Here is a 27,007-nt window from a genome sequence, read left to right as displayed (position 1 = left end):
AAGCTAAACGAGTCTGGTTTTCGAAACAACAACACACGAGATTCTGTATTAGATCTTCTGTGTATCTTGTGTTTAAAACAATATCTTCGGTGAGTTGTCTTCTGCTTTACTTTCTTTGTAGGATTCTAAACACTTGTCTGTTTCAACTCTGCCGTTAGGCAATCAAACTTAACCTAACAAACGTCATTAATAATTTTAACATTTCACAGCAATCAAATTAGAAAAAGTAAACTTATTCCTTCGTTTGGAAAGGCTGATCAAATTTTAACTTTACGTCCTATATTTTATGTCTGTATTTAAAGGACATCCCTTAGAAGGCCAACCTAAGAAGAAACCACAAATTACGTCTTATAATTTCTCTTACTCCTTTGTTTTCATCATTACAAAAACAAGAACATTGCTGTGCATTCTTACAATTATGATGCACACGCCACACACATTTTTCGCATTTAAAGTCGTCACGTTCCAACCTTTTCCAAGTCCTTTGGCTTAGTCGCGACAATGTATCGTCAATAGCATCATACCGCGATTAACGGTTCTCTTAATCGTGTAGATAAGCTGTCGGTTGTTACACCACTTTCATGTCCAACTCAACACATATTATTATGCTATGCGGGTAAATCTAAACCGTGCAAATACCGGTGCATGTGTACCTACGACACATGAATATGTATTTTCTCTACCATAAATGACAGAGTTGGGTGTTTTCCCCGTCGAAGTGGCGCACTGGAAAGTTACTACATCACGAGAAGATCATCCCAGTGGGAACAAAGTAACGGCATGTAGCAGGCTAAAGAGTACTCCGTCCATCTACTGATTAATAACGAAATGCATTTGTCCTGGCTGGGTCCCTTGAACGGGTACTGTGTAACCACCGTTGTCGCTGACTCGGACTGACATACCTTGCGGTGGCATACCAAGACGAATCCTTGGTTGCTGCATCTGACCTGGACTCATCTGAAAAGGTTGCTGCATCTGACCTGGACTCATCTGAAAAGACTGGACTGGTTCGCCGGAGTTTGTGCGGTAAATCACTGGAGAACCCTGCTGTACTGACGATGATGATGGAGTCACCGATATCGACTGGATAGGACCCGTCCGGACCGGTTGAGGGCCAACGATGATCTGCCTTTGTTGAAATCCACCGTGAGGGTTTATTACTATCGACTGTGATTGTGATTGTGGTATCACCCCGCCCTGCTGGGTATTGATGACGTACTGCTGTTGCGGTTGAGTGGTTGCCCCCTGTTGGTTAATGATGATCGGCTGACCGGCGGAATTTCCATACACAGGAGTAACAGTGGTCTGGCGGGTGGTGACCTTTCGGGTGACATATCGAGGTACTGCCTCGTGATGGGTCGAAGGAGTCACTTGGCGGTGATGGTTGCAGTGTGTACAAGAATGGGGATCCTCCTGGGAAGGCTCTACCACCGGAATGGCTTGAACGGGGTTGATTTTCACGGGTACAGTGCGACGTTTTCTGATATTGATGACACCTTCTGGTGTCACTTCCACGGTACTCCTGGTGTTGGTGGGTGTTGTCGGTGTACTGGGCTGGGAACTTCTCACTCTCAAAACAGTGCGAGTGGTTCTCGGGTTGGTTGTCAACATCATCGGACCATCTGTTGCTACTATTCCATCTGGAGTGTGCTTGACTTGAAAAGTGATCGTTTTTCCAGACTTGTACGCTTCAGGGGCGAGCTTAGGGTCGGGTCGTAAAGTAACCTTACCTTCTTTATCGATGCAAGAAGCTGGAATTTCAAACATGGGTTCATCACCAGTGGTTAAAACCATCTTCTTCGTTCCCTTGTGTTCGCCCAACTGTGGAGGCGCGACTACAAACATATGTGATTTGGACACATGCCTGTGTTTTTCACTTACCTCCGGCGGAGGAACTTTGGCTTTCTTTATATTGGCATCCTCGTTATCTTTAACAGGTGGATGGATGTTGTGATCGGGTGAAAGAAATTTGGACTTGCTCTCTGGCTTTTTCTTTGTCTTTAGTTGTTTTTCGACGTCCTTCTTTTCATCCTGTATTCTCGTTTGCATTCGTTTGATCTTGTCAATTACTGATGCTGACGATTGTTCATCAGCTTCCTCTTCTTTCGGTTCCTCTGTAGGTTCTGACTCGGTCGTCTGCGATGAAGGTTTCCCTTGCTCTTTGCCATGTTTAACGAGGGCTGCGGGCTGGTCAGCTTCTTTGCTCTTCTGAGTATTATCTTCTATCTGCGATGGTCGAGCTGGGGAACTCTCTCGACCAAGAGGGCTCATTCGCGTCTGTTCTGGCAATGAATCCGCATCTTCGTCCATCTTCTCGCATTCGTCCGTTTCTGCATCTCCTTCCTCACCGGAGGCACACTCTTGAAAGAAGAAAGGACTGAATTTGGCATAAAGGGGGACCCTCCGATGCCCCTCCTCCTCATCAGAGTCGCTGCAATACTCCGAGCTGTCGCTCGCCTCGGTAGTAGTTGCTGAGTCGCGGCGTTGGATCCTCCAAGGGATATTCTGGTATGATGCAAGGGACGAACAGCAGAGGCACCTACTGCATTCGTCGCTGCTGGTGTCGGGTAGTGATTCGTCATCGCTCTCTGAACCAGAGCTATCATTATGATTCTCGTGATCGTTACCATGATGGTGGTGTCCATGATGGTCATGATGCTCGTGTGGTTGCTGGTTGTGTCCTTCGTGGTTACCGTTGTCTGTCGACGTCAGTGTTAGACTCATGGGTGTGATGTGAGGGTCACTGGCTTGAACCGAGGAGTCAGGGTAGGTGAAATGATACCCTTCTTTTGGTTGAGGAGTCTTATCGTCGTCCAACTCGTTTATGTTGTCGCAAACGTTGAGACGTTTGGGACTTTTGGCGAGCCCGCTCTCCTTCAGCGCGTTCCGGTTCTGTCTACCTGCGAAGCTGCAAGACTCTGAGTCGAGGTCGCTCATCTTGTTGACGTCATCCTCGGTGTCCAACGCATCGAATGATCGATGAGCAGAGGTGGTGTCGACCTCTGGTTCAGACTCTTGTTCGTCTGTATAGGTATCTTCATCATCTCCACGTTCCCCTTCTTCGTCATCTTTGACTTGTTTCAACGTTCTGTACATTGAAGCCATCTGTCTTGAAAGAGAATTTCCAGTGTCTGCGAGACTCGACTGAGGAAAAGGAAAGAACATAGAATTAAAATTTGATTTATGAGGTTTCTACTTGAAGCGTGAAAGAAAAAGTGATTCATTAATCGCTCTTTTCAATTTCCCTCTTCATGTCATAGAAGGGTTTGTTCATCACGATTTCCTCCCCATCACTTCCCTTGTGTAACTGTTAATGCACATGTAGTCATAACACACACAAACGCTTTAGAAATATGCTATCAATCAAGCATGTAGACAAACAACAGCGTTCATATTATTTCAATATATCTTTCAAATTCGAAATATTAAAATATTTTCAGTATGACTTTCTCTAGGCTGTTTGGACTTGCATGAGAAGAGAGGAACGGAGCCAAGGATCACGTCGAGTAAACCAATTTCATTAAACTGGTCTTACGACAACATGTGTCACAAACACTTTAATTCATGTTTTTGCATCGAGGCCTTCTTTGTTTTTAAAGCCACCCCAAAACATCATCAACAATGTAAACATATTTCATATTTATGTTCTATAGGATCGTAAGGTTGTTGCTTAGTTATCATAATGTCAATGATTATAACGACTTTCCCACTTATCATACAGTAAACAACACGCTACCATGGTGATTCCAGATTCAAGAAGACATTATGTTTGGCGACAAATAGTCAAATACAGAAAAAAAGGTGTCATCTTGTGATACATAAGGGAGATATAGGGGAGTCCATGTGAGGCAAATGGCACATACCATTAAACAAGAACCATTAAAAACGGTATTAATTTGAATGTATGCTCGTATGAATCCGAATACAACGTTCCACACAATGGGAAATACAAGTATATTTAAAAATATAGATGCGTATTAGAGCAATCAATGAATCATAGTGGCAGGGATATTATTATACGCACATTGAACAGACACGTTATATCATCGCATTATCAAACTATAGATCATATATGATAAACCGAACTAACGGGGCTCCGGGGGGGTGGGGTGGGGTGTGGAAGGTTCGAGGGGGATGTGGGAGGGCTATCCCTCACCCCCAAATATTTGTCTGCCCTACCCTAACAAAAATGTCACCAAAGTGTTCCTTCTTTTAGAAAATAGGTGCGAGCAGTACTCTATGTCTACATCACCCCCTACAAGGGTATTCCCCCCCCCCCCTGTGAAAATGGAAGTTTACACATTTACGCACATACTTCTCCATGGTCGAAACCATCTATAAGAAACACCAATATGCAGGCGCTTAAAATCTTTCAGTTTTTAGCGTGCGTAAAATATTCAGCCTAATGAAAAGATTACCAATGCCAAAAAAAGAACGAACCTAAATATTTTCTGACATGCATGTAGTGCGGCACAACGGAGTGTATCTTTTGCACGTATGAACCTTCAATTCCACTCCTTAAATCGAATTAATTCTCTATGATCATACATCAAGGTAGTTATGTGAACACATAGCCTATAAGCTACTTGCTACAGCCATACATACGATGTATACTTTCTTTCGGTAGGACAATATATAATATATGGGATTTGTCCCATCTGGCTTTCCATAGATAAACGGTCAGTGGATAATTCGTTGCCTTATGAAAACACATTAATCCAGAGTGCGCAAGCCTTACTCTCTTGCATTTACACATATTACGTTAACTTTCTATGTTAGACAAAAAGAAGAAGGTAAAAAAAAAAGCGAAAACAAACAATTTGGAAGTTTATCAACAAATTTTGAAAGAAACCAAAAATACCCGGAGACAAACGTCTGATATATATGTCTAACAGGGTATTCGTATTTTACTTCCGCAGAAGATTTGCCTTTAAATCACCTTAATGAATAGAACCACATTCACTAGTGACAACGTGGCAGTCTCCTCACATAAAGTAGTAACGGATATTACATTCAAATTTTATCTTTGTGAATATTTTATAACCATTTGTGAGTATACAGATTGCAAATATTAGTTACGAACAGAATCAATGAAAGTGATCATCGGAATATCTCAGGAAAATGCCATATCAAGAAATAATTCTTGGTCCAAAAATCAATATGAACTACAGCGTATAACGCTATGAGGTTGGCGATTCCAAATCAGTTGTTTACTTTCTAACTTTCTTAGACAATATTATTTTGACTGCTAACCTTTTCTTCGGTGTCTACAGCGCTTACCTTGTCCATAATATTGCTGTTTAAATCCGTCAATATAATTGAATTTCCATGCACATGAAATTAAGAGTCCTAAACACAGTATGTCGTTTGCCATCGACCGAAAGAAGACATCTGAGGTTCACTTGATTCAATTGCTCTCCAGTTAACGTATGAAGTAATGTGGAAGAGGATATCCATATTTATTTTGATGTTCTCGGAAGGATGTTAGCAACAGACTTACTCAAAACGTTTTGAAGGAGGTCTGCCGCCTGCGTTTCCTGGAATGCATATTCGTTTAGGCTAGCAGTGTTTACAGTTGCTACCTTGGAGACTATATAGTGGACTAAGTTAGCTGGTTGTGTCAGCTGTATTAATAGAGTCCATTCGGTAAAACCCTATTGACACCTCATCGAATTAATACCTCCACCACCCCCCCCCCCCCATTTCCACCCACAGGGGACATTTGATCGAGCCAAACTGATTTCATAATTATACCAATTCGATGCTTGTTATGCAGCTTGACCTATGCGCCATGATGAGAAATCTATTACTGACTATCTATGACATGATTAATATACGTGGGATTATCCGCAGATGTTGACCAGGGGCTATGACTTTACGACGGACACGGAGGTAAATAACTGCAGTTCCCTGTTACGGGTTAACAGTTAAGTATTAGCAATAGCATATAGACTATTTATACAATTCAGTCCTTAATTGTCCTAAATTAAAACAATTATTTTAGTTGATAATAAGGGTAACATTTGATATTATTTGGTACTTAAGTCCCATAACAATCAAGTTCTATAGCTTTGCTGGTCAAGTTTTTTATTTTAAATAATAGGCAAAATTAAATTAAAAAAAATCCGATTTGCTTGTTTGTAATTGATGTTACTATACATGACCAACTGTCCGTGTCAAAAATGTATTCACGATCGAAAGGAAACAAAATCATTATGTCTGAACAAAATTCATGTTCATTTAGGGCACAAAATAATCTAGGTGAGTGTCCTAGTTTGATGCAGTATCCCGGCCGGTACTCAGAAATATTGATAAAACTGTCACAAATTTTGGAATGAGAAGTAAACATCTGTCTTATAGAACTGTAATTTTGCTTGTGCAACAGTCTGTATCTACGATCGTTAATGGAAAGTTAATGCATTTGTGAAACTGACATATACATGTAGATAAACATAATTTTAAGAAGAAGGAATCCGTCTGTCAGTGAAACAACACAAAATTGCACACCACAAGGCGGTTAATCGGGTCTTAATGGAGATTTACGCTCGGCAGGGTTAATTGATAAGTCCTCGGTTTTAAACTGACACATATTCCTCATAGCCCACGCAAATATTATCGTGCGTGGTCGCCTAATGCCAAGGGTATAGAGTACATGTTCACGCCACGATATTAAGGTTCTTCCGGTCACACATCGATTGCTTATGGAATGGCCTAACGAGATACCGTGATTGTTTCATGCTGGGTGTACACACTCATCAACAAATACTGTTTTAATTATGTCATCATTAAAACAATGATGTGATAATAGTTTACGGTCAATGGGTCATATTGATGGTTAGATACAGCCCTGCAGTGTGCAATGGGATTAATTATCGAACTGCTGTCAGATAAAAACTATAGCAGAATGATTGCGGTTATTCAAAGTCAAACCTCCTATACCACTTCCGAATATAAAGTGAAAGAAAACAGGAAGGGCGGTGAACGAAGTTATATTGTAATAACTTTACCAGTAAACGTTAGAAACGATAAGAGAAGCAATATTTTATACAAAACGAGACGGAGGAGGGGTTTGGATTATCATGAACCCCGTCCCCCTCTCCCTACCTCCCTCCCTTACTCTCCTATATATAGGCCTACCCATCCTAACACACTCATCTAGACTTATTGTCGAGTCTGTCTTTCTTCTAAGTCGTCTGTAACACCATGGAGGTAAAACCTCCATGGTAACACTATCCATTCAACCGTGTCACTATATGTGTATGTGTGACACGAATCATGTATAAATATCATTGATTCTACGAATGATAAGTTACCGCATATGAAATCAATACAGTAAACTGGCAATTTATAGAAGTGAAGAAAAGAAAGATGAAATATAGGCCTACGTATGACTTTGGGTTTACTTGCGATATGATATTCGAGATAATAGATGGACAAATAATACGGCATATGTATAACTTTCTGATCTTCCATTTCCCATTCATAACGTACAGTACTGGATTTCAATTTTTGTCACGAGAGAGAGAGTGGGGGGTAGAGTACATCGTTCAAGTGTTGCAACGGGGAGTTAAGTACAAAATAACACATCAAGGCCCGAAAAATAATTTCGTACCCACCCTGGTATAATTGGTAACTATAGGTTATGTGAATCAAGGGTTATACAGGGTTATTCCACTGTACAGGGTTGTGTGACATGCACCGGTGATTTTAGTTAGAAAATTAAACTTAAAAGAGTACCGTAGTTAAGATATGCAAATGGTTTTCACATATAGTTATATATGACAAATACCATTAAGGTAAAACTGTTTGCAGCCAAAACACAAACAAATACACAACACACAACCTATCATTATAGTTCCACGCGCGAATAATGGTGTGAAAGGACCATGCGATTTGGCTGATATGGACAAACAAAATTGTCTCACATTGAAGTATCCCACATTAAGTTATAGGTCAAGCATAAGCTTAGTTTGAAGTTTTCTTTTGATCTTTATGTGAATATATATGGGAGGCTTATAAATGCATGGATAGCCTTAGAACATATATCCCGAATATTTTATTTCAATGCGATTACAGCGCAAAATTTTAACGATATGTTAGGCGTATATATATATACACCATATAGAACTGGTATATGCCTATAGGCCTTATTATCAACTAAGCATTAGCCTATACAACTATAAAATTTACCAGAAGGCGCATGGCAATTAATCTGAACACTTAAAGACATTACACAATATGCAGGATCTATTAATAGATTATTAAAACGTGCTTATGTTAGAAGAAACGGATGAAATGCTAAAATTAGGTTTGTTTATGTTCATAAGCCCATCATAGTAACACTACTGTTGACAAGTACTCATAACGGGTATCCGTTGTCAACGATTCCATACACAGTAAACTAACTCTGGTTATACTGCCACAGAGAAACACAAAAGGAACCTCATCCTTATTCGCAGCATCTGTCCTGTACATCAAGGTCAGACTGTCTAAACCAGATGTCCTATCATTACGTCACGGTAGGGAGAGGTTGACTATATTCTTTCGATGGTAGAATACGCTGAATAAGTCAAAACTTTGAATGCATGTATTTTTGCTTTGTAATTTAATTTACGCCATTGATACTGGTACAATGTTCACCCACTCGTCAGTTTTAATGGAAGAGTTGGGTGTAACTTTTAACGATCGTTTGACTTCTACTTAGCGAATCCTTAACCGTTTAATATACAATACAGAAACCGGTATGTCATACTGGCAAAACTTCAATTTAACTTTGTTTGGTTTGCAAAGCCTTCGACAACGTTGTCTAAATTCATTGTTCCTAACTGCATGCACGATCTGATGATTTTGGTGAACTTTTGTAACTGCATGCTTACGTTTTCATGTACCTAGATGTTTTCGCAGAAAGCATCATATATAGTAGTCTAGTAGTTAGGTCTTAGCTTTAAAATTTTAAAGGAAGACTCACATCCGTTTTGTTGTTCATATAAAACAGAATAAATTTCAACCATATCAAACCATAGTAAAACAGACCAGAACAAAATACCCTATGAAACAGAATCAAAAAATGCAAAATAGTGAGTAAGGTAGAATGTTATCTGCCTCACTTTTCTAACAAAACAAATCAAAATATTAATAATAAATTACCTCGAAACAGAAGACAAACAACAAGAATATTTCAAAAAAGTACATATACTATTGTTAAAAATTGTTTGAAAAATATATAGATAATTTTAGGCATACGTCCCCAAATAAATGAATCCTAGTATGGTTGCAACCTTCTAGATTTATTCCCAATTCCTTTCATGGCAATTAGCTAAAATGGTCACTATCGAATCAGTTAACTATCGAAATAAATCTCATGCTAGGCTTGCAAGCAATGACATTCCAAGGGTGTCATATAATATACACAGTAATACCATATCAACATTACGTACTAATGTCAATGCACACTACAGCCTGTCAACCTACACACTTCACTAGTGTAGGATTTATTACTTGTATCTGGTTCTAAAGAGGGGCCTGACGAAAGGTTCTGTTTATAGAAATTACGACATATCTATATCATAGTACACATCACGTAATAACGGATCTGTACACCATCGTTATAACGAAGACGTCGCGACCGTGATGACAGCGAAAGGCAAATAAAAACTATTTGGTCGGGATAATGTAGTTGCATCTACGAACAGTTGCCGATTGCATATTGTCATATTAACATATAGCCTATAGTATAGGCTGCACTATATCTACTTCAGAGTTCACATGTTGTAGCCTATACATTGTGAAGATGGGTACAAAACCAGTGCCACTAACGGAGTACGTCATGAAGTGTTTTCAATCGAGTCATTCATTTGCTAGAAGCAGTAAAAATCAGATTGAAATTTGAATCCAAAGAAAATTACTTAAGAGAAATTGGAAACGTATACTTCAAAGACAATACAATCATCCATTACACATGGTAGGTCCTAACGCACGTAAAGTGGAGTACCAGAATATTTACTGATGTTGATCTCTTCATCTTCTGACCAGGGAGCTGCTACTCTAACTAGTAGCAGCTCCCTGTTCTGACGATAACACGCAAAACAAGCTCGCTAATATGTTGGTCGTCTGCTATAAAGCAAAATATAGTGCAGAGTGTGACGGAAACAAAATCTATGTAAAGAAGTATTAATTTATCTACAAGGGAATCCTTGGAGAACACATTTACGTCAGCAAGCACCAACAGATGATATTAACACAAGATACAAAAGTTTGGGCAGACTTTCATATTGTTGTCTGTTTAAATCTATTCGTCTGACGGTACGATTGTCAGTTCAAGTGACACTGTTACACAAAGTGTTGGACAAAATGCAGAAATTTTAACCAATTTATCATTTGTTGGCAGTTAAATTGGTGAAAATTTTCGTAATTTTACTTGTTTGGGAGCAAAACTTCTTTACCCAAATTTGGTTGGATACATATAGGCTTACGTATACCCATGTGGGATGAAAGATTTGCCCAACTTTTGTTTTAGAGTGCAGACGACTAGCATAGATCAAAAATACATTTTGTAAACCTCAGTTGCAACCATGGCAACCAATGTCGAAAGCCATACTAGGTATATCAAGTATACTATGTAGATAGCTATTAAAGTTCAACCAATCCTGCTGTGACTAAACTGCCTACACAAAGTTGACTGTTAAATCGCTCTCATAGCAAAAATCCAAAGAGAGTTATGGCATGAAGTACAGGTAGAAACACTGATTCTTTCAGGTAGGTCATGTCAGAGTTTGTCAGTTTATCCGTCCATTACCTACATAACGACAGAACATAAACCTTAAAACTAGAGCACATGCATTTACTCTAAACGAAGTTCACCCTATTAGGCTATATTTTGGCAATACCCTACAAACACAAACACGGAAAAGTGTCATATCGGAGTGTGGAGACAGGTTTCGTAAGAAGTAAAATCAATATGTTGTTTTGAAAACTAGCCGTTTCTGAGGACGGGCCGGCCATGGATATTCCTCAAATCAAAACAACCGTAAACAAGAGCTTGCCTCTGCTTTATGGCTAAAAATATGATGACTTCTTTTTAAGGTTCATTCGGTGATTAGTATCTGAATGATACTCGAAAGTCAAATAATAAATTGGTCACTCGTATTCTGAGACGGTTCAGCAAGTATACTACAATTCCTCACCGATGCATGTTTCCCTTTGAAAGACAGTTTAGTTATCTAATAAAATACTCCCCAAGGTCCAGAATCTGAAGAGAAGTCTGTTTTGAAAAGCGTAGGTATTGTATTAGCATATATACTAAACTTTGGGGTCATGTACTGATGTCCCAGGCTAAAGAGATTGACCCCCCCCCATCCCCACCATCATGTATAGTACAATATTGCGGTTATACATCTGGGAGAACAACTATTCTTGTGGTTTACGATAATTGATTTGTACTTTATCGATATTGTAATAAAAGCAGAACCTTCATGATCCCTCTACATATTTAGTCTCAAAATAACGCGTCAAACGTTAACAATGCTTCATTTCTCAAGAACTCCCCGAACGGCAGTTGAACTTCTCTCTGTTGAATGATTTACACCTCGGGTTACAAAAGTGCAACTAATTTGACCGGAAATTGGACATTTTTGGACATCACTCCATAAACAGATATAAATAGGGTCAGACAGACTTACCGAAATGCACGCGTGTTGGCTTAAAGCGCCCTCGATTCTAGAAACATAACTTAAAACATTGAAACCTGCGGGCGATAAAGTTGACAATAACATACCAAGCACATATGAAACTCATTTAACGCTAGACGGGAGACCCCTTCAGACATTTTTGAGCCACATTAACAAGACCAAAATTCCTTAAAATTATGACCTTTTTGGTGGTCGAGAGAGTGTTGACAATGTGTCTATTTTCTGTTTATACGAAGAATGAATGAGTGGATATGCTTATTTTGCAAGATATACACCCAGACGGCAGAAAAACAACAATCGGTCGCTGTACTTTAAATACTCCACGTGTGTTCATATTTTCAGGATTTTATTCAAACATACCATCCACTGGGAATTGTTCGGGTACCATCGATCAGAAAAGGAAAAAAAAAAAAAGGTTTAAAGTATGAAAATAGAAATTTTGAGTATTTAATTTTTTTCTTTTACCCAAGGGTTATTTTAATTGTACCAACGATGTGTACTGAACCCACATTTATAGGCCAAATGGAGACCAAAGTAGTGTTTAGATATTGAGTGAACGGCCATGATGGATAAACAGACCGATATTTGCGTCACTTGGAAAATGTATAGTAAACTTGGAATGGTTATGTACGATCATAAAATAAATTGCTTTTAAAATTAATTTTGGGTGAACTGATGTTCATAGCGATTGTTTTTGTTTTTTTCTCAAAGGAAATATTTATACTGTGTATAGACATTAAAGTTACAGTTCATATATATTTTGATTTGTGATAGCGCTCAGCGCGCTTTGTACATGGCGTACTACTAATAAGCACCACGCATGCGCCCTGGTGACAGCCTATTCTATTGGCCAGTTGCTGATAGTCTGTTCATGTTTCATCGATGTTATTGAACAATAAAACCAAGCTGGACTGATGGAATATCCTGAGTTGATAGTTAACTTCGGATTCATGACAGTATAACAAGTTCTGCCAAGAGTATTTACAGTTAAATTAAAGTACCGGTATATGTATATACATAGGCTACACCTGTAGGGCAATGTATATATAGGTCGATAGGGAACAGACTTTCGATGTGTAGTCAATATAGTGAGGTGCTGTGACACTAATATCTGTGTGTTAACACACTATGGGAGGCATTTTGCAAACACAAGCAACTGGCTGCTACCATGCATCAACTGTATGAAGTCAATCAATGCAAATAGTGCGGTTAATAAACTATGCGAAGCTTACTTCAAGCGAATGGAGCGGCAATTAAGTTCATTACAGAATGTTTTAGGCTCAGCTCTTCAATCACCGATACGAGGCTCTGGAACAGAAAGATTACTGTCGGAATGTGGAATACGACTTATGCAATGATAGGGCACAAAGAATCTGAAATCAGCCAAGTAAGGTTTAAAATAATGTAAAACTATTAACCTACTACAACATGAATGAGGAAGGACATGGATGGAAATGAACACAAACTTGCAAACGGTTTTATGATTGCGGCCTATTTGGTCACTTATGGACCTTGAATATCTGGTATTTAACGGACATCTGTAAGGTTTGCGTCGATATACATGTCTCCCTGGGTATCAGCAGAATTTCTGATCATATGCACCCCCCCCCCCCACCCTCCCTCTTCCCCTCATCTCTCTTAAAGCAGTGAAGTTCTCGCACGTTATAACGCGTTTCGTACAGACACGTTATATTACTTTAATGGCACATGTCATGCATTTTCATCCTCGACTGCTAAAGTTCAGTATACTTATTGTAAGAATCTCAGAGGCCTATTTTTGGAGTAAAAATCGACCTTATGATACATAATGGTTCTTTCTAATTGAACGTTGACAGGTTATTTCCAATGCTAATAATAATAATAATAAAATCAAAATTGGACAAATTTGGGGGAGTCAAGTACAAAAATGACCCCTTGCTAAGAAGGGGAAATTGATCGCTGACGACTTTTACTTAGGAGGAATTAATAAACCGCGATAAATTGAGGGAAATACCTACATTTTGATCAAATCCCATGATAAACTTAGCGTGTAGTCTCAGAGGACACCAGCCACAGAATTTGTCATTGTTTTAACGCCGAGCCTTTTTTTTTTGGTCAATATATTAAGGCCATGCAAGTTGTATCAAATTCTCGGAACGAAATTCCATTAAAGTACACATGACTGTAATTTAAGTTTAATGGCCAAAGATTAGGACGAAGATAATAACCGGTTAGGAATTTCGGGAAAAGGACGAAAATATTTTCTCGCTCGTGCCCGGAATGATATCACTTTTGAGACAACCATGATGAGCTCAGATAACCGCAGATAAACATGCCATAAATAGTACAGGTTTGCACTTTCGACCTGGTGACGTTGTCGTCTATTCAATGATGAGATGCACGGCATACCACATATACTTAATGCGCACTGATTTAAACGTGTACAGACCGCATTGGCGTCACATGATTATTTTATTATGTCAAAGGTCACATTCATGTTCTAGTGCAAGTCTTTTAGATGTTGAAGGCGAACAAGGGTTTGGTGTGAAATGGCGAAGCAAATGCAAAATATGTGTAGAAATGTGATAAACCTATGTTCAATTTGATTTGCATCACCGACGCGTCATTATGGCTTGCACGTATATTCGCAACTGGCATCTTGACCTAGCTTCTGCTGGTTAAACAGCTTTTACTTACATTAAATTAGCTTTGCGCATGTGCATTGTACAAGAGTCATGGAACGGGCTATTTATACAAGAGTGTCACTATTTTTACTTCAATCTTTACATAATCACTTGAAGTTGACTTTATCTGACGTGACATAACTACTTGCGCACATGTATACGTGCGTCAACGAGAAATGATTTCTCTTGCCAAGATTTTAACATTTTTTTAGTTTGTATGCAGTATACATATATGCTATGTATAATGGGGGGAAAACGATTTATTGATACACTTTCCTCCATTCAGTATGATTACTTCAGAGTTTCACTTATAAATACAAGTGACTAAATACACTGCAATTAAAAGAAATATTTGATTAAGGTTTTTCCTTCAAAATAATTTCAATTCGCCACATCGCTTTAGACATGAACGGCAGTGGGAATTACCCACAAGTCTCTCTCGGGTTATAAAACCCTATATTTGATGATCAAAATGGCGGCCGAAAAAACTTAGTCATTCCATTACAATGGCTCGGGTGCTATGGCAACGAGCATGACATCGCATCTCTGATAACACAGACTCGTCATAAAGGAAGGATGTTATATACCGTAGGTCATTGACATGGCGGTGTTTGAACATGATAATTTAGTGGGTCAAAGAAAACGGGGCAGTAACTGTTTATGTGATTCAAAAGTTGCTAGGTTATATGAAACGGATGAAAGAACCGATGAGCGGCAAACTTCAATGATTTGGCCCAGAAAGTTTTATGATCTATATGAACTATGTGCGACCAACGCATGATGATGATACGTAAAGGAATGGCGCAGATTTGATCGCCTTAAAGGGCTAATTATATACCATAACACATGGTTGCTATACATAGTCCACTTTTAATAATGATAATAATGATGTAAAAAACTTGACTGCAACTATGCATGTCGACATATTGAAACGACCAGTATATAGATAATGTGTATAAATTTCACCACGGTGCTTATATGCCAAATTGGAATCCTGAATCAGTCAAAAAAATTAATTTGTCTCTGATTTAGCCGAATTGATATTCCAGTCGCTATTTTGGAATGATCAAGTTTATGACATGAGAAGGATCTTCGAATCCAACAGTAGCAAAGATATATACAGTGCTTTAATGTATGCTACAAACACGTGCTTGTACAGTGCTGATTCAGACATTTATACGATTTAGAATTACCTATTTGTTTAAAATGTCATATTTTTCGACGGTGTTTATATATGTTTTGTTAGTCCGTTACCATGGTAGAGTTATATGTTATGTTTTTTTTTATTGTTGATGTAATCATTCATCCTTACGTATTTGTTCCAATTTCTCAATAATTTCACCAGAGGGTATTTGATCCTTTCGAAGGGTCGATACATATAATGGGGGGGGGGGGGATTTTTTTAAATAAAAGAAGAAGTTTGATGAGTAAACATGTCACATGTCACAAAAAACTTAATGCGGATCAGTAGACCATCATGCATTTATGACTGAGCTAAGGTCGAGAAATGCAGGTAAGATAAACATCCGTAGAAAAGTAACTTTCAATTTGCCGCAAAATGTTTCTAAGTTGTTGGTATATGTTTACCAAGAGTTCCAAAAACAAATACCACAACACCACGTGATCACATCAAACATTGATCCAAAGTGGGCTGTGAAGTTATGCCAGTTCCATGGTTACCTGCATGTATAGGTTTTGCACCGTTGGAAGTCGTGAAAGGTATTGTAAACTTAATAATCCAAAACGTAAGAAGCTATAAGGTTGCTATACTTATCATAGATTTCACAAGCTTCTATAAAATAAAGACATTACCAGCATGGGCAAGATGGTATGGTATGGTTACAAGATAGCGTATGGTTATAGTTAGGCAGGCAGACAAACACGGTACACCAGATGGTTAGGCTACATGTATAAGCATTCTGGACGGGCATAACTAAAGTTCTCCCTCATGCAACCGTAGCATGTCAAGTGAGGATATTGTGGGGTGGGGTGAGGTAGGGGTAGGTTGGTTGGAAGAAAGCAAGTGAAGTTCCGACATATGGAAACTGCGATAATCTATTTTGAAGAGCTTCAGTCAATAACCCCTCCTCATCATTTCCATTACCCTCTTCCCACCTATTCCAATTTCCTTATATATATCCCCCACCCCTCCCCACCCGCCCCAATTGGGTATCCCAAAAATTAAATTGTGACGGTTGTAACTTCTCGGTTACGTACCCGAGGGCGCTGTTTTATTCATAATTGATCATTTGACCAATAAATTAGTCGAGCAATTCTACCGACGTAAAGAGAATTGCTGCACGTTGTACCTATATACCAATCACCCTTTATACTCCCTTCTATCGTCAAACGAACAGAACGAAAACAAACAAGAATAGGAAAGGGTGAGGAATTGACAGTCATGGGCGTGCTACAGCGTATACATAAATGTGTTTTATGAAGACATCTGTCAATCGTACCAACTTGAACTTATTACTCCGCATTGATGGACAATATACGGACAGCTTTTAAATCTTAATTCAGTAATTCAACACTATATCTCTGTGCATAGTAAATCCTGTGTAACCTTGAAAGGTTTAAGCCGTATTAGCCTAGATCGCTTAAAACACTAATGGAAGTAGGTCTGAAGATAACAACAAAATAAATCTTTACTGTCTGTTATGATGACTTCACGCAAGAGGTATGGGAGGTTCAAATCATACAATGGAAGGCTGTCACCCGACTAACCTTTCCCTGCTCTAATAAACACATTTTATTGTTAAACAAAATTTCAACTTCCTCCCATGAAGTTTCATTTTTGGTATAAAAATAAGGCCTGCTGTAAAGTGAGTACCAACATGCCACTGGGCTTCAGCATGTATTATGGCTCGGAACTAAGCCAGTCAGCATCGATAATTTATTTTCTTGGTGGGGGGGGGGGGGGTTGTGTTTCATCAACGGTCATATTTTGAAAGTTGTATATAATGGTATAGGTTATACCGGAATTATATGGTGGAATACAACTTGCACACTAAACCAATGGCGGATGACATGGTTGTCCTATTTACTATGTTACAAATATTCACTTTCCGTCACTCGTTTAAGGAAGCCGAGAGTTTCGAGCACTGGGTTGGCCGCAGTCAATGAGTTTGCCACAACAAGTATGTATGCCGAAACTAGTGCGTTCGCCACAAGCACTGAATTTGCCACAATCGAGCTCACTGTTTATCGCAAACTCACTGCGTGTGGCCTACGCATTCCTTGTGGCAACCGACAGAACCTCTCGGCTTCCGTAAAGATGTCTCGGGGTTGTGACGTCGAGAACAAAATTACTGTACATTGGTCTTTTACAGTTTTACAGGAATTCACAGTCTAACCTGTTATTCGACGAACAGGATTCTTGAATGCACTTGTCTGTACTAAGCAATTATATTTGTACATGGCATTCTACTTTCACAGACATATTTTTTAGGACTACTTACAGCCCTTTTCGACTACCCCACTCCCGACTGGGATAAAAAAAAAACAGACCTACACAGAGACACATGGGACCAAAAACCTTAAACCCAGCACATCATTCTGACTTAAACATTTCTCTGAAGCTAATAATGAAGAGCACGTTGGTCTTTTTACTTTTATTATCTATTTTTTTATGTCATTTTAAAGTCTTATTTGAGCATTCTGTGTAATATAATTTAGGCCACCAGAGGATAGGAAAACGGCTATAACCCCCGACCCCCCCCCCACCCCATAATTTTTAATGTTTTCAACCAGTAAATACACTAATGACCTAGATGAATACACCTACGTTACGTTCATCGGTGTAAAGCCTGTAGCTATATATAAACCAAGCTCAATATAGGATTACAGACTGTTAATATTTGTATTTTATACAGCCATCCGGGGGGAGTGAGGTTACGTGACGGTATCAAATATGTCTGGTTCAATGTATCCACTATTTAGTTTAGTTTTTAGTTTCTTTTAGTTTCTTTGTTCGGGCTTTCTTTTCTTTTCTTTTCTTTTTAGATCTGCTCTTGTGTCATATTGCTAGTTTTATTGCATGAAACAGAATGGAATTTTCACAAAACAATCCAAACTTCCGAGAAAATTACTTACTTTCCAATATTAAGTACAAGCCTATACCACAACTTTATACCAGATTGTTTACAAGCTAGCTTAATTTGCATATGAAAATCGGGGCAGACTTGAACGTGCCATTGTCATTCAAAAATACCCGAGGCTAATGACCATGGTGGGTATAACTGCACAATAAAGTTTGGATGAAAACAAACATAATAGTAATTCGCAGATTTCTTACAGACATTGTACCAGTAGACAGGTAACTATGACAAGATACCATGATATATGATTAGATATGACATGACATGATATATGATATGGTAAAGCCGATCAAGGTGATGACATTATAAGCTATATGAATGAAATCTATAACATCTGGAAAGTCGTGGGTTTGACCTCTGGCCTCGGCCAAAGTAAGGTGAGTTCATCATCCAGGAGAAATACACGTTTTTCCCATCTAAAATGATCCTTCAAATTGTTAAGTATCTAAAATGAGCTAACACTGTAAAGTGGATAGCCACCCGGCGTGCAATGTAAGTAAATAGGCCTAATAAGCCATTTGGTTTCTCCCACATATATACACGCGTGGCTGCTTAGTGTCGTACAATAAATGTATTTCAGGCCGATGTTGCATATAATATTATCATTATTGTATATTATTATTATTATTATACTTATCTAACTATATATATACAAATTATTGCATGCTAACTTATTTCAGTTATGAGTGAAGATATTCTTCATATACGTTACACTCAATAACACATGTATGGTTCTAGTTTATACCCTGCAGGTGCCTTCATCGATGCATGTAGCCTTACGGTACCTAAAGAAACGTTATCGATTCGGAAACTAATTAGTCGACAACATCGCCGTTATAATTTCCCAACCATTACACCATAATTTTCTTTCTTTCTCTCTTTCGCATTTTAGGAGACTCGGTTTCATATTTTAAGTGACTTTACATGAATATATATGAGCCTTTAACATCCTTTTTTAAGTTCCGGAATATGGCGTTTGTTTAGTGTTAATCATCACTGTGAAGTAGCCTTCCTCCCAGAGGAACCATGTTACAATTACAAAGCCTACATTACTAAATCCTTTTAAGCTATTCTTCAATGCTATTCAGTTGGATGACAGCGGAAGTGCCTGTGGTAACTATACCGTGGGGTGAACTTGACAATAAAAGGTCATTTTAGACCAGCTGACGAATTCTAATCAAAGAGCAATATGTTAAGCAGGACATGTGGCCTCTCATGTCGATCTGCTAAGTTTTATGGTGCCATCAAAATGCAAAACAGGGTGTCACGTGGGTTGACCATGTATAAGTGTGGGTCGACTTGGCACTCCATTCGTATCGATCAGCTGTATAGAATGTCGGCACCAAAGTTGGTAGCGTAAAACCCCGACACCATATAATAGTCATTGGTAGCAGGTTTTATATACCAAGGGTGACTTTGGCGTCGCTGTATATCGGCTCTTACTTTATGTGTGGACCTTTTAGTTTCCCGTACCATTTATGGCAATAGCTTATAATAGAGCATAATGAACAACGCATATAGTAACTGTGGTAAGCCTAGTGTGAGTGAAGACCTTTAGTATAAAATATATGTGCAAACATGATAGCGTGGAGAACTTGAATTGATGAGATGGGGCTGGGGTGGAGTGGCATGGGTGTGGGCATGGGTGTGGGGATATGTTGAACCCCATAAGAGTCAGGCGTGGACGAATATTACCGCCTAAAATTTCGGTATTCACCTCTCGCCATGCCTCCCCCCCACCCCATCCCCTCTGTCTCACTCTCACTTTGCCGTATCAGTCTCATTAATAGTTTTTTTTTTAGTTTTTTTTAATAGTTTTTTATTAATCCTTCAGAACCATCATTGTGAGAAGTCTGGTGAACATCATTGGTTTAAAATGGAAAATACTGCGTATATGATCACAGAAACTGAATGGTTTCTATACATGTCTGTTCGTCTACTGTGTGAAAGTAAGAAACTACCAAACTCTTTCCTAGACCTAACCATCCTTCTGCAGAGCTCACCGTGTTAAATTATTACCAACGAAATCATTAAAACATTGTAGGACAAAGACTATGTTGAAACTATATAGTACACATTGCATACTGTATATAATGACTCTGGTTTTCGAACGAATTTATGGAGATAAAAAAAAAACTGTTTATTCTACAGCTGTACAGGTTAGACGTAAAATTGTTTTCTGATGTACCGTTAATCACAGGTAACGTCTGTTACTCCTCACATGTCACGTGAGATCCCCGGGGTACCACTGTCATCACATTCTGTCACATTGTGTCATTGCCCACGTCCAACCACAAGAAAACATGCCCCACGCTGTTTCGCTTGGGTTGAATTGTTTGCCTGACTTGAAAATCGTGTGTCTGTCAAATAATGTAAACTAGCCTGATCCCAGTGCCGATCGCTCTATGGCGTTACCAGACCACTGAACCACAATTTATTTTCACTATAAAAATTCAGTTAGAGTATATAGATCTTGTGTATCTCGATGGTTTACCGTATATAGGTAGGGTCTATATCATGCACGGTAGTCAGATATAACAGTGAAGTGTAATACTTACTCAGTTACATATGTGAAAGAGTGACCATGCATTAGACATCAGACACAAATGAAGTATTAAGTGATGCACTTGTGTGCGTCTGGATTGGTATCCTACCATGCTTAGGCTGGAAGCCTAACCAATCTTTCAAGGATATCAACAACGCTAAGTACACAAATAGATCATATTCACGGTACCTTATTATATGTATATTCTGTATCAAATCATCATGATGGCAACTAGTCTATTTGGAGAGATCAGACGTGCGACTTAAGGTACAGATTATAAAATCTGTCTATAGTATATACATTTATGAAATTAAGTGATGGTATTATATAAATGATACGAATGCGTATATCATGATATCATGAAAATCTGGATACCTAATCGTCTGCTATTTTGAGTAACAGTCAGTAGGCTTGATGCACTTCGTTGTTTCAAACACAACTTCCCTGCCTTATAACAATGCCAAGCACACACATAAATAATCTAGCCTACATCTCTTTAAGTTCAATTTTGCAAATTGAATCCCTTTTCAACTATAAAGCAACATTATTGACGTACATAACTTAATACAAGTTTTAATGATATAGATTTAGGATTACACTCCTAAAATATACTACAAGGAGTTACAATCCAGTGAAATGTATGGTACTTTTATTTCTATCTAGCTATTGGAAAGATAACTCAATCTAGCCATTTGGTTCAGACGGTTAGAATGAAATTTAATCAATACATCTTAAGTTTTCAGTATATCACCTTTACGTACTATATAATTGAACTTCGACTATGCCTGATAAGCATTGATTTACAAATTAAGTTACTTTGATGCCAATAATTGCCATGAGGATTATGCTCAAGGAATTATTTCAGGTAATCGTTAATCGTCAAGGTAAGTTCCAATAAAGTAAGCTATATCAAAGTGGAACTCGTACGTTCGCGTGCGTTCTTACGCTGTTTGTAAAAGTTTGTTTCTAAGGGTTATACTTTCTTGGAGCTATAAATGTATAGGGATAAATATTAGTATTTGGTAAGCCGCGACGAAACAACCTTGGCCCTTCAAGTGGAGGAGCAAAATGGTTGGTCTCCTCATCATGAAGTGTATCGCCCAATTTAAACACAATACTATATGAAAGTAATGAAACCATCATCAAAGAAAGACCGTCACAATTTACACGAATAATCGAATATATTAGCATAACCTATTAATTATAGACAAAGTACAGAAAATACAACCTTTAATGATGCACACATGTAGCTTCTTTAGGCCATGTGACCTTACCCTGTCTCCAGGGATCATTACATTAATTTACTTCTATAACTGAAAACCTTGCTGGTGGACATTTCAGTGGTATCGAATGCATCTGTTTTGTTGGGGGGGGGGGGGGGTGGGGGTTGTCATCGTAACCTCGGTGTTTTGTGCTCGAAGAATAAATGTGTATATATATATATATACATAAATATATTCATAAATATATACATTTTGATCCATGTGATCGCTCCTCCCCCCCCCCTCCCTCCAGTATGTATCCTCTCCACACTCTTCGTCTCAAGCTTTTCCTATCGTCTCTCGTTCTAAATTAACACACAATCGCTGATATATGATATCATATACCGGTACATGACAACTACACACTGCTTATAGCCTAATAGAATGCTCTCAACTTGTGTCGTCATTCAAATAATGTACCCATCAATTATATATGTCAGTGTGGCCAAAGTCACTCCAGCTGAGGCAAAGTAAAGGGATGGCTATTGCATACGGGATATACTGATGGTAGTTATTGGAAGACGACAACCGTAATGACATTATTAAATAATCTCATACCAGAGTTGGGGACTCGAGTCAGGGACTCGGACTCGAGTCCGACTCGAGTCGCAAATTTTAGGACTTGAGACTCGACTCGAGACTCGGCTGTCAGAGACTTGGGACTTGACTTGAGACTTGCCCAAAAAGTTAGCAAAGACTTGGGACTTGACTTGAGACTTGCCTTCAAAAGACTCGGTTTTTCTACTAGAGACTTGTTTGTATTTCACAATTTTCTAATCATTAAATAACTTCATAAGTTGATATCGATAATAAATAATTATGGTTTCGTGTACGCAGGGCCGTCTTAAGTGATCACCGGGCCCTGGGCCCGGCAATGGAGCGGGGCCCATCAATCATGTGAGTTCGAAAAAAGTTGCGTGAAAAATTGACATCCTTGACAATCGCTCAAGCATAGACATGCCTGCATTTACCACCCCTCCCTATGTCGCGCATAAAGCATAACACTTTAGCTGAATAACATATATCTAAAAAATGAAATACATTATAGAAGAGAAATCTTCCAGTTGCCCTCCATCCCTTCCCTAACAATACTGGACTTACCATTTGTAACACCCTTGTGTTGAGTCTTTAACTGAGAGGGAGGTGTAGGCGGTTTTACACTATCTAACGCAACGTAGTCGCCAAGAACATGAATTATTTTTAAGGGAGGGCCAGAGGAACATGAACTTATAGCATGCTCCTCATGGTGAAACATAATTGCACCTATTAGGTGAATTGAGTGTACTGTTAATAGTAGGAGAGACTAGCGTAGGTTCTTATGACCAACTAGACCGGTTTCTGCTTTCAAACTTCATAGGAGGAGCTTTATCAGAAGTAGCCTTTGAATATTTTATATTCGGCCTGGGCGTCTCATTCTCAAAATGCATCTATTTTCTGTGCACAAGTTTTTATGGACTCATGGTGCAGCTATAAGAGCATCTAAAAGAGCTTCGTGTGAACCTTGAGAGTCAGCTGATTCTTCGTTAGTACGAAACCTTGAGTTAACAAGTAAATCTTTGAGATTTTGGGCCCTATTGTAGGCTAGAATCGGTTCTTTTGGAAACAGTTTGGATAATTGTTGCGTGTTGCGAGAATAAGTGCCAATGTTTCTAAAGTGTTTTTTTTTCAAATGCGTGGTTTTGATATGGGGTGTAAAGGTGAGCTTGAACACAAGTGGTGGTTACTTTTGTCTAGGTTTGGTAGTGAGGTATTGCCCACGGTTTTCAAATTTTATGCCTTTCGTGGCTGAGGCAATTTCCTCTTTCTTATAGTTACGGAGTAACAGTTTCTCTGTGTAAGCCTTCGGGGCATTGTATATTCCAGGGTTGCCAACTCAGATTTGAATATTTAATGTCAAACTCTCAAGTGTTTCACCAACTCTCGTCACAAGTTGTCAAGTATCGAATTCAATCAGGCATAATGGCCTATTCAATAAGTTTTCCTCCCAGATTAAGACACGGGGTTACTGTGATTGCGGGGCCCCTGACATCGCGGGGCCCTGGGCCAGGGCCCAGTGGGCCCATGCGTTAAGACGGCCCTGCGTGTACGCTCGAATTACGAGCGCCCAACGACGACTACAGGCGTTACCATAACTACCATTGGCTTGGTTGAATATTCCATCCAGGGCTGCTGTTTGGCTGAAAGTTGGCCTTTTTCAATAAAACAGTGGCTAGCAAATTTTGAGGTAATTTGTTCCGTGGCGTGTGCCCCGGTTTTGCTATTCGGCTGTTTAATTTATACCACATAATTCCTGAAACACTGTTACATTATTCGTAGCCTGCATCATTGTATTCAAACTTCAAAGACTTGAGACTTGACTTGAGACTTGCTCATAGGGACTTGAACTTGACTCGAGACTCGACCTCCAAAGACTTGAGACTTGACTTGAGACTCGCTCAAAATTTTCAAGGTGACTTGAGACTTGACTTGAGACTTGCTGGTAAAGACTTGAGACTTGACTTGAGACTTGCAGCTAGGGACTTGTTGACAACTCTGTCTCATACTCTTAGAAATAATTTAAGTTTACCTATACCTACGTCATACAGCCTATGTATTTGTCATCATCTACACTGCAGCCAACTTTTAGCACGTTAATATGCAAATTAAGTAGCTCGATGATTCGTTAAATTAAGTTTCCAAAGAATTGCATGAAAGATACAAATATGAAAATTCTTCACAGACATAGCCACTCTACATCTCACCCCTCCCCCCGACCCCCCCCCCCCGCACATACAAACACACAAAACAAAGAAGAAAGCTCTTTTCACTAGACTTCACAGCATGAAAGTCCTACGTCGGGGGGGGGGTGACATTTTTTTATAACTTATAGTGTCATATTAATTTGAACGTTAATAAGGTGAAGTCTGCTGGTGCCATCATTTGGTTATCTTCACGTTTGTAACCTAGCAGACTGTTACTGTTACACAACTTACTCGTACTTTTTTATCATTCATTTTTCTGTCTTTGATATAATTGCTTGGCGGTATACCTATTCAGCTTTAAGATTCATCTAACCAGAATGAAAACCATGAGCCTCGGTAGGGGTAGGGTAATCAAATCTACATACTACTCAGACGGTAAGCCAATAAGATGAAAATCACTTACCATTTCTTCTCGAAGTATTTTGAGATTTAAATCCATTTTCGTCGAGTGGAATTTCATTTTATTTTTAGCGTCCTGGACTTGCTTCTTTTCATCTTTGATGCTCTTTGGCTTCTTGTTGTTTGTTCCATTCTGTGTTTCTTTCTTCTGTGGTTGGCCTTTTGCAGGCGGACCGGTCGCGCTCATTTTCTATACTAGTTTTTAGATTCTATCCTGAGAAGAAAATTCCACCCAGTCCGGAGTAAGTGAAATACAGACTAAATTACTGTGTACCGTATATTCACACACTATTGTTGTTGCTGTGTTGTAATGTTTTCTTCAGCAAGCGGAACGGGTTTGACGACAGTAAATATAATTGTATCAAATCGTGGTCGAAGCGAAAATGACGGTATGGTGCCAGCGATCTCAAAACACTCCTTTTAGGGGTCACGAGTTCACAGAAAAAGATATTTTACTTCCTACCCACAGCGTAAAGTATATAAGAGAAATGTTATCTCTTAACGTCACTAATAAGAAGAATACGCATAACACCTCGAAAGAAAAACAATTCACACTGTTGCGCACCAAACGAATCCTAGAGTATAATCAACACGCAACGAACTCGGGCAGACAGTTATGCCCAACCTTCATTTGCCAACATCAACTGAATCAAATCGCAGATACGGGGTACACCAATAATGATATCAACTCAGCTTTATTTAATACGTAACACAACCAGTACCAGTTCAATCTAGCCCGGCGTAGTGAGAGGCAAAAGTTAGGTTATGATTCTACGGCGTTCCTAACATACTTGGGGCATACTTCCCGCCTGTCTGGATTCCTGGTATGATGATGTCATAGAAACTTACCCAATAACTTCGTGAGGGAAACTGCGGTAAAGCTCTTATACATATGACCAGATCGTGGACAGAAAAATCTGCTGTAAGCTACCCCTTCCATTCTACTGCCAGTATACTCAAGAAAAGGCTGCGAGTGATGTGGGGGACTGCGCATGGAGATGAGGTCAGAGGTCACCTTACCAGGACATAAGTGGCTAATTAGAACGTGAACTCCATGTCAACGTATAAAAACTCGAATTCCACATTTCGATAGCTTTCATGATCTTCCGGTAATACCATCATGGTCATATACAGTGCAGAGATTTCAGTCATAGCTTGTACGGAGTATTATGTATGGGTGCAAAAAAACAACTGAATTACAGTATGGAGCTGTTTGCAGGATACAAGATCACACTTACGGAAGACATTATTCCCTAAAACTGTTATTTGATAACCAAATCTCAATATGGTATTCCTGTGCTCCTTATACATCTAATTTCATCTGGTCTAAAATACCGTTTAGCCTTACAGATAAACTATATATAAGGCTATGATACACAGCGGGTCACGGGCCCATGTGACGTCATCATGGGAAACTGTTCTACAACAGTTTGACTTCCATGTCATGATTCTTGTTAATTTCTTCTTGAAATAATGATATATTTATAAAGATAAGCAATCTGTCGATGTTTACTTGCAGTGTAATATGAAGGAGGATCACGCGAAAGATTGTAACTATAACTAACATAAGCCTTGATTTGTAGCCTATCTTTGCAACATTCTATCCAATT

General features: G+C 38.9%; 1 protein-coding gene across 3 annotated transcripts; it reads right to left on the bottom strand.

Annotated features, from left to right (window-relative positions):
- Positions 1–134: 134 nt before the first annotated feature.
- LOC139961338 (uncharacterized) lies at positions 135–26,220 on the bottom strand. 3 transcript variants are annotated; one of them, XM_071960475.1, is made up of 2 exons: positions 25,402–26,220; positions 135–3,144 (listed from the first exon to the last, which is right to left on the bottom strand). In XM_071960475.1, exons 1-2 carry the CDS (start codon positions 25,582–25,584, stop codon positions 811–813), a joined length of 2,517 nt encoding a protein of 838 aa, XP_071816576.1. In that variant the 5' UTR covers positions 25,585–26,220; the 3' UTR covers positions 135–810. The 3 variants fall into 3 exon arrangements, with proteins under 3 accessions (XP_071816576.1, XP_071816578.1, XP_071816577.1); XM_071960477.1 differs by lacking the exon at positions 25,402–26,220 and adding an exon at positions 5,281–5,440; XM_071960476.1 differs by lacking the exon at positions 25,402–26,220 and adding an exon at positions 5,254–5,413.
- Positions 26,221–27,007: the final 787 nt, after the last annotated feature.

Source organism: Apostichopus japonicus, chromosome 20 (assembly GCF_037975245.1).
Source record: "Apostichopus japonicus isolate 1M-3 chromosome 20, ASM3797524v1, whole genome shotgun sequence".
Taxonomy (NCBI): Eukaryota; Metazoa; Echinodermata; class Holothuroidea; order Aspidochirotida; family Stichopodidae; genus Apostichopus; species Apostichopus japonicus.
This window is presented reverse-complemented; position numbering and strand designations above follow the sequence as displayed.

Excerpts from the sequence above, each read along its gene's own strand:
- LOC139961338 (XM_071960475.1), bottom strand. The coding sequence starts at position 25,584 with ATGAGCGCGACCGGTCCGCCTGCAAAAGGCCAACCACAGAAGAAAGAA. Across the intron at positions 3,145-25,401 it reads AAATACTTCGAGAAGAAATG|TCGAGTCTCGCAGACACTGG; the intron begins GTAAGTGATTTT and ends CCTTTTCCTCAG.